Raw genomic sequence first — 9,559 nt, 5'->3', positions numbered from 1 at the left:
TAGTATAGTTTTATAATTTTTTATCGAACAAGCATAAAACTATACATAATTACTATGGAAGAAATATACACGCCCATACATTTTTTAAATCAACTTTACTTATAAATAATGAATCACACGCATATTTCTGAAAAGAACAAGATCATTTATGACAGTTTTCTCGAACATTCTTTTGTAAACAGTTTATTTTCGAAAACATATTAGTATAATTTTTTTTAATTTGTACTTTTACTTGAAACCAGCTTATTAGCAAGAAATAGTTTAACTCTTTCGGATTTTTAGCTAATATTGAGCTTTTCCTTTAATTTAGGCAACAGTTTCTTCACCTTTGAAGATTCATAGCTGAAAGCCCACATGATGCATTCAACATGTTCTTTAGTAGGTAGTCCTGTGAGATCACCTTCCGACACAAACCATTTTACATCGTTTTTGTTAATATAGTCTACTATCGTACGAAGTTTCCTATTCCTTTCAATATCCCATGTGATATTAGAATTTGGCAATTTAACAGATCTCAATTTCTTGTAATCACCTTCTTGTTGCTCATAAAATCTACAAACAAAAAACGTTTAAGCATATATTTTTTAAAGCACGAAAAGAATCAGATTTAGAGATTAGAAATAATTGAACCGCTGGTGACCGAAAGGGGACACGGCCGGATTTAGCCTGAGAAGTATTGTCCTGAGTGTCAATTTAAAAAATCTTTCTAATTTTAATTTTAAAGACGAAGTTTAAGCTGCGGAAAGCTTTCAGTGAGAAAGTTGTTCATTAAGGATGAAAGAAGTTTTCTGGAAAGTTTTAGATCAATTGGATTAATAGTTCAAAAATTATGAAAGTTTTAAAATCCAAGCGGTAATCTTGACGCTGCCCAAAAACATGCCTGGCCGGCTACGTACGCGCTGCAGCGAACGACGTGAAGGTTAAGTCAATCTTACCAAAACAAATGCACAACAGTAACTCCAGATATTATCATTAAAATAATTTATTTATTAAACATTTAAAATATAATATTATGGATATTATTGAACAAGCATAAATAATAGTTGGAAAAGCATTTTTTTGAGATTACGGAGATTTTTGAAATATTTTTGAGAATATTAATTAAAAAGAAAAAGATATTAAAATGAAACAAGGTAGAAAAAGAACTAGAAATGAAGATTCGTGGATTAAAAATAAGAAAAAATGTTCCAGAAATCAGGTACGATTGGAAACCGTCAATACAATTTTTAAATAAATTTTATTCATAAATTTAATATTTTATGACTTTTTTATTCTTGATTTTTTAAATAATTCTTTTACTGAACTGTATATAATATGTAGATAGTCTAACGTAATTATTTTTAATTTTTGATGACGAAGTTAATAGCATTATTTGTTATTTCTTTACGGAAAAGAATAAATTACAAAGTCTAAAACTAAAAAAGACGGTATTGCTAAAGATATTCTAATCCCAGAGAGATCTTTCAAACCTATAGAATCCTGATGTGGAGAAAAATGTTACCAAAAGTTTTCAAATGCGCAACAAGAAAAAGTACACACAAATTTTTGGAATCTCGGGAACTATAATGAACAAAATGTGTTTCTCAGAGGATTGTTAAAATGCAATGATCCTATCCAAACGAATGCAGATGAAAAACTAGGACGGTTAATTCATTGGATATATTTATTTCCTACTGACGAAGAAAATGTTCCGATTTGTAAGAAATTTTTTTGTGCTTTTCTATGTTTGGACAAAAGAAAAGTTGAAAATGTTCAAAAAAAGATTTTAAATAAGCAGCCTTTACAAAATTTGGTAGGTGGAGTACGCGAAAGTTGTCTTAAATTAACAGAAAATTTTTAAAAAATGATTGAAGAGCATTGCGAATCAATTCCACATCACAGTTCACATTACAATCGAAATTCTACCTACCTAAAATATTTTGATAATCCTTCATTAAATCTTGTAGAACTTTACAAATTATTCGGAAAATATTATAAAGAAAAAACGGGGGCTAAATTGACAATAAGTCAAACCGTTTATTTTAAATATTTTAACCGAAATGTTGACTTCAGTTTTAAATTACCTAGAACTGACGTGTGCAAAACTTGCTACAAAAACGAGACAAATGGAGATGTAAACGAAGAAGTAATTAATCACAAAAACAATGCTGAAATTTATTTGAAGTTAAAAAAGCAAATACTCTCTGAAAATAATAGTCTATGCTGTGAATTTGATTTTGCACAAAATGTGCCACTACCAAAAATACCCGTGTCCGCGCAGTTTTACCTACGTTTAGCATGGCTTTTTCTATTTAACGTACATGTACATACTACGAACCAGAGTTGCATGTTCCCTATTCTTGAGGGAATTGTAAATAAGGGTGCTAACTCTGTTTCAGTTTTATTAAATACGTGGTATTAAAAGAATTTGCTAAAAACAAGTTCAACAGCATAACATTATTTTCAGACTCATGTCCGGGACAAAATAAAAACTACACAGTGTTTCATTTTTTAGTTTTATTGTCCATTTATTTGCAAAGCGAGATTAAATATGTGTTTCCTGTTCGAGGCCATTCCTATTGCCAGTGCGATAGGAATTTTGGCACATATTCGCAAAAGCTGAAAAAATTAGAACGAATTGAAACTGAAGCCGAATATGTAGAAATGATTCGCAATGCTCGTTCACCTTCATTCACAATGGTCGAGAAGTGTGAAGATCTTCTGCAGGATTTTGAAAAATGTTTCAAAGGCAAAATGCGAAAGATAAAAAAATTTCCAAATCAGCAAAGCGTTCGTTTTGCATGTTTTTCCTGATGGAAAAGTGGATGTTTTTGACAACTATGAGTTGCAAAATCCAGCCACTTTTTTCTTTAAACTTACGCTTAAAATAGAAAATCTTTTGAAAAGTCCTCCGCCCCGAATCGGATTATAAGCTGCCAAAATAAAGGATGTAAAAAATCTCTTCCAGTATTTAAGCGCTAAAGGAAAAGAATTTTTCGAATCATATTTTTTAAAAGTACAAACTCAGAATCCAGATGCCGAAGAAACTGAAGAGAGTGACGAAAATGACTAAAAGTAGTTTCTAATAAAATATTGTTTGATTAATTTATTCTTGTTCAATAATATGCATAATATTATATGTTGAATGTTTAATAAATAAATTGTTTTAATTATAATATCTGGAGTTACTTTTGTGCATTTGTTTTGGTAAGATTGACTTGACCTTCACGTCGTTCGCTGCAGCGCGTACGTAGCCGGCCAGGCACGTTTTTGGGCAGCGTCAAGATTACCGCTTGGATTTTAAAACATTCATAATTTTTGAACTATTAATCCCATTGATCTAAAACTTTCCAGAATACTTCTTTGTACCTTAATGAACAACTTTCTCACTGAAAGCTTTCCGTAGCTTGAAATTCTTTCGCTAAACGAGGCGCTTGAAGGTTAAAATTCATGATTTTTGCATTGCCTCAAAAAAAAAAAATTAATAACTTTTTTGTTTATTACAATATTTTCGTTTTTCTTTCTTAGATAGTTTCAGAAGGCTTAAGCACGTACTTTGTATTGGGGAAATCGGGAAATGATGAAAATGGGCTAAATTAGTGCGAGTTGAAGGGAAAAAAGATTGGAATTTTTCGTTTTCAAAAAATCCACTTTTTACCAATTATCTCAAAAACTACAAAACCTATAAATTTTTGCAAAAGGAAAAAAAGATGCACCTTGAAATTTTCTACAGGTATCAGTCTTTAAAATTGAAATTAGAAAGATTTTTAAAATTGACACTCACGACAATACTTCTCAGGCTTAATCCGGCCATGTCCCCTTTTGGTCGCCAGCGGTACAATTATTTGTTATGTACACTTACTCGAGAAAACCATTATCTTCGATGCCATAATTTTCAGCTAAGGGTTTGTATCCATGAACAACATCTAAGCTCAGATATCCAAAATTGTCCTTTGAACGGCCATTTACATTATAATCTGTAATCCATTTCTCAAAAACTTCTATTGCTTCTTTCATATGCGTTATCTTATGCTCGTCTTTCGTACAGGAAATTACTCTTTTAGCCCTTCCTACAAGGCCCTTAATAGCATTGTACTGATAGTTAACATCGCGTTCTTCTAGAGACTTGATACTTCTCAAAGCCTTTTCTTTGTCCTTGAAACCGAGTCCACTCTCCTCCTGCTTTTGTTTTTTCGACGATTCTTCCTCGCTGCTACTCTGGTCTGCAGATTCATCATGTTTCCTCTTCGACATTTTTTTCTCATCCTCTACTTCCATTTCTGTGATATTACTGTTTTCGAGAGAACCGAAAGTTTCTCTTAATTTAGATATCATTTTTCTCAGTTTTAGCGGTTCGGGGCTGTAGCCAAGTAAAATGCATTGAGTGTGTTCTTTGGTAGGAAGTCCTCTAAATTCACCAACGTCTGTTTCGTACCACTGAACGTGATCTTCCTTGATTTTCCTAATCAACTTTGCGAGTCTGCGATTTCTCTCTATATCCCAGGTGATTTCACCGTTGTCCACTTTTTCTGTTCGCAAGCCCCTGTAATCTCCTTTCTCCTTTTTGTAAGCTCTAAACACATAAATTTTACGTTAATAATATATTTGAGATATAGGAAGAATCTCATTTCCGTTTGTACGTCGATACCTATATGCCGGTCTTCTCTACAAATGCAGCTATCTAATACACAGTGAAGAAAGAATAAAAGTTTTGATCCAGAGATAGTGTGAAATTCAAAGTTTTTTTTAATGAAGCTTATTTTATTGTTGAAATATCTGTCTTCAAAGAAATTACTTTTTTTATCTCACGATTGATAAAGTCACACAATATATTGCCATCCAACCACAAATTTAATTGTTATTTTTATTTTTTATAAACAAATTTACTTTTTCATTAAATATGTAAAATTTTTTCTGCGCGATCGTTTGTTTGCAATGCCATGAATAATATTCTTACACACACTATCACCATACAACAACACTTATTAATAATTATTGATTTCAAAAAATGTTATAACTAATTTCACTGTTTGGACTTTCTTCAAGTTATTCTTTTACCTGGCGATATAATTTATTCTTATCGTTTAGGAATGATATTCATACACATGGCAATATATTTAACTGTTATAAACATTTAGAAGCTCTTCATCATCAAAACTTGGTTCAGGTGTAAAATTATAAAGTAACTAGTTCACGTTTTTTAGGTTAAAGACGAAGTGCGACATAAAGCCACAATGACTTCGGATTTAAACTCATCGACCAAGAAAACTTGGAATATGACGACTTTGCAATGCAAAAATTTATGTTTTACATAAAATGACTAATTAGGGTTTTTTAGGTTAGGTACGAAATGTGTCGTGATACAACCAAAATGGTTTCGGATTCAGATTCAACCACCTGAAAAACGTAAGGTAAGCCTATTCTGGTTTCTGGGGGGAGGCTTTTCTTTCTGGAGCTGTGTAATGGTGAACGTAATTCTTTTTTTAATCAAAAATTGGTTATTAGTTTAGGCATTTTAGATTTTTGACGAAGGGGTACAAAATGCTCTTGAAATAATGGTAGGTCATTATGAGAAATATTGAGTGCTTCAGGATATTCCGAATCTGCTTCAAAAATATCACCTATTTCTAAATCATCAGGAATATTGCAAAAATTTTATTCATTGTTAAAAACTTTTAAACCGTTTAATATCACGATATGGTAAATGTTGACTCATAGCTTTAGGTTATTGATTTTTAATATTAAAATAAGTGATTTTAGATTCTGGTTCCAATAGATACAAATTTAACCTCATGAACCTATTATTTGCTTTTGCACACCTTGGAGCACTGAGATACACTACCTTTGATGTGACGTTCAATAAGTAATAAGATTTCTACATCTGTTAATAGCCTTGGCGAAAATTTCGGATAGCAATTCACTTCGAGCTAATCAGAACTATTCCGATTCATTCCGATATCGGTATCTGAGCCAATGCGAATCAATCCGAATAAATTGGGAGCCGGATTGATTTTCAATCCGAGTGAATCAGTGTTCGGATTAATTATTTTGGATTTAAAATTTACTTCGGATTCATTCAGATGCTTTTGGATATAAGTGTCGGGTTGAATAGGATTGAGTTGGATTTTTTTAAAGCGTTTTTGAACCAAAGAGATTCAAAATTTCTTTCGGATTGGTTTAGATTGATTCGCATTGGCTTTGATACAGATTTTAGAATGATTCGGAAGAAAGCTGATTGACTTATAATGAATCCCTATCCTAAACGTTTGCCAGGGAGATCAAGTTTAATTTGAGAGTGCACCTCCGAAACAATTCATCCCAGGTGGAAATGTCGGTAGTGTGCCGGAGTTCCCAACCAGCGCAGTACTGGCCCAGTACTGACCACCAGTACAGAAAGCCGGTGGCTCGCCCAGTACTGGCAGAACGTTGGCTGCACGACCGGGGCGGCACTATGCCAGTAGTACAAAGATAAAGTAAAAAAAAAAAACACGTCTACAAATGTTGTCAGGGTGTTTTGAAATTTCGAGAAATTGACTATACAATTGAGGTGAAAACATTTTTTTCCTATTACTTTTTTAAGGAAAATTTTCTAAGTTCCACCTTCATGAAAAATGTTAAATGTTCAGAAAAAATTACATTGGATGTACGAGGTACGCTACGTACATTCAAGTTTTTAATTTTTTGTTTTGTTGTGCTGGTACACTCGTCACGATCATATGGTCACAGTTTTGACTATATAGCTCGTGTTGTTTTTCTGGCAGAGGCGTAAAAGGTTAGAAGGGTTTGGTGTGGACGTCCCAGCACGTCAGCAACAGATGAAAACGTTCAAGCAGTGGAAGAAATGGTGTTGAAAAATCGCCGAATTACCATTAGAGAAGTTGTACGGTCAATAAGGAGTATTACCTTCAAGTTATGCGCCGTTTGCGAGAGGCGATACGCAAAAAACGTCCGGAACTTTGGAAAAACAATTCGTGGCTTTTGCATCACGATAATGCACCTGCTCATTCATTATTGCTTGTGAAAGATTTTCTGACCAAAAACAGCACCACAGTCATGCTTCAGCCTCCATATTCACCGGATTTGGCCCCCAGTGACTTTTTTCTTTTCCCAAAACTGAAGAGACCCATGAAAGGACATCGATTTTCAACGATTGAGGAGATAAAAACTGCATCGCTGAAAGAACTCAAGGGAATATTGAGGAATAAATGAATATTTTTTGAGAAAACCATAAAGTCACCTTATTTTTGGAACAAACCTGGTATGTCTTAATCGTTGTAGAATAGTCTAAAACACCTAAAAAGCAAAACGTTACTATAGGGATTAAAGAAAATTGTTATTAAAAAATTTTTGCTCAACGTGGTATAATTTCTAAGTTCCGTCGATACAAAATTTAAATGCTCATTAAATGTTATTATCAGAACTTTTAAAATGGTCTAAAATGCAAAAAAATATATATATTACACGAAGAAAAATTGTAATCGATTTAAATTATTTATTTAATAATTATTTTATTGATATTTCTGTTAGAAGTTCGTGTATTTTACATTAAATAACGTCGTATAATAATAAATAATTAGAAAAAGAGAGCTCAACATTTGGTACTTTAACTTTTCTGAACTGTAGCTTATGAGGATGGCTTTTTCATCAAGTTTCAACCTGTCGGTTTGGCGCAGTGGTTAGCACTCCGGACTGCTAGGCGGTATATTTAGGTATAGATATGTAGATTCGGTCCCCGTTAGCGTTAGAAATTTCATTTGTAATATAATGTTTAAGCATGTAAAATAGGTATTCATTCTAAGCAGCGCCATTAACATGTATTGACAAAATACTCGCTGTCAATTATTATTTATTTTTCAAATACCTTTTTTTGTACTGATTTTATAATAAACTTGAAGAGTATTTGTGTTTTATCTTTCTAAATTTCATAATGCAGATAAGGAGATTTGAAAGCATTTAATTAATTTGCCTAATAGATCATTTTCTTAAAAAATAATATTGTTAGTAATATTTCACATAAATTAAGTAACAAGTTTAAAGCTCCTATTGGATAAAAGAAAAAGAGAGGTCGGAGACGATGATTTAGAAAGGTACAAGGATACTAAGAAAGTTAGGATTAAACGGGAAACACCAGAAAGATATAGGTGGGATGGGGGGGGGGGGGGTTAAAAAAATTGGAAGCTCTCATGAAAGGATTTAGAGAGGAAACAAGAAGGAGATTGAATGATATGAATAGGGATATGAATAGGCAGGGAAACGATGTAAGTGGAGAAATGAAAAAGGTAAGAGAAAAATGAAAAGATTAAGACATACGCTAGAAGAAGAAGGAATACAAGGCTTGGGGTAAACTAGGGAGCGTAGAGAATGTACAGAAGCGTTAATGAACAAAGAAATAGCGAGATAAAACAGTTGGAAGAACGGGTAAGGAAATTTAGAAATTAGGAATGAGCATATGAGGAAACAAAATAGGAAGCAGTTAAAGGGAATTAAAAGAACGTGCAAAGTAAAAAAAGATTTAAAGAAAGACTGAGTGAGATTGAAAGAAGATTGCAAGGGAAAGAAAGGGCAAAGAGAAAAAATAACTTAGTAGTTAAGGTATTGAACGTGGAGAGTGAAACAGGTGAAGTAGAAATGAAAAAAGGTTTTGAGAGTCATTAGATTGCAGGTAAGGGTAGAAGGATTTAAGCGAATAGCTGGGACGAAGGAAGAAAAAGAAGGAATATATCTAGTAAAAGTAGAGAGTGAGAAGGAGAAACAGAAAACTATATAGGGAAAAACATTATTGACAGGAAGAAGGAAAATAATTGAAATATATCTGACATGGAGGGAGAGGAAAAAGAGATGGCGAATAGAGCAGGGGGCTTGGGTAGAGAGGAAAAAGGGGCATGTGGTGTGGACAAGGAGAGCCAGGTTATGGATAAATATGGAGGAATGGTGCTGGGACGAAGAATTAGAAGAAATATAAAAAAGAGAAAAAGCGTTCAAAAGGGTAGGGGGAAGGGAGACAAAAAAGAGTCTAGAGAGAAAACAGAATGGCTTTCAAACGTCACAGGGAAAAAAGTGAGGAGAAAAGAATAGGAGAGGGAAAAGAGAAACGTGAAAATAGCTTTCTGGAATGTGTCAGGTTTGAAGAGTAAGAATAAAGGATTTTAAGGGGAGTTAGAAAAGTGGCAAGTGATTATGACGAATGAAACCTGGGCAGATGAGAAGGACTGGAAAGAAAAGGGAAAGGATCGAACAATGGTAGGAAGGATTATAGTTACTAAAGTCAAAATAGTGGTGGTTTGTGTATATAGAAGAAGGATATATGTATATTTAATGGCAACATAAAAGGTGATGAGGAAGGGGAGATCACATTTATAGGAAAGAAGGCAATTGTAATAGACTAAATCTTGGCTGAAGAAAGAATGCGGTACATGTTAGGAAGTATGAAGGTGGTGAATAAGATAGGGTCCGAGCACTTCCTAGGCATAGCTATATTAAAAGGAGACGTCAATAAGCGCGGCAGAGGGAGAAAGAAACGCGAAAATGGGAGTCGAAACTGGGATTAAAAGTAAACTCTTTCAATCCCAGTCTAGACTCC

General features: G+C 33.4%; 1 protein-coding gene across 6 annotated transcripts in view; it reads right to left on the bottom strand.

Annotated features, from left to right (window-relative positions):
* Positions 1 to 209: 209 nt before the first annotated feature.
* The window catches only part of LOC117174780, a 246,670-nt gene continuing 237,320 nt past the window's right edge, over positions 210 to 9,559 (bottom strand). For all 6 annotated transcript variants that reach the window (XM_033364144.1, XM_033364141.1, XM_033364138.1 and 3 more), the window contains 2 exons: positions 3,842 to 4,552; positions 210 to 552 (listed from right to left, as the gene is read on the bottom strand). In XM_033364144.1, coding sequence (XP_033220035.1) covers positions 279 to 552; positions 3,842 to 4,552 — 985 coding nt within the window. In that variant the 3' untranslated portion in view covers positions 210 to 278. The remainder of the gene's footprint in view (positions 553 to 3,841; positions 4,553 to 9,559) is intronic.

Source organism: Belonocnema kinseyi, chromosome 6, assembly GCF_010883055.1.
Source record: "Belonocnema kinseyi isolate 2016_QV_RU_SX_M_011 chromosome 6, B_treatae_v1, whole genome shotgun sequence".
NCBI lineage: Eukaryota > Metazoa > Arthropoda > Insecta > Hymenoptera > Cynipidae > Belonocnema > Belonocnema kinseyi.
Note: the sequence above shows the minus strand (reverse complement) of the source record. Positions and strands in the feature narration are given on the sequence as shown.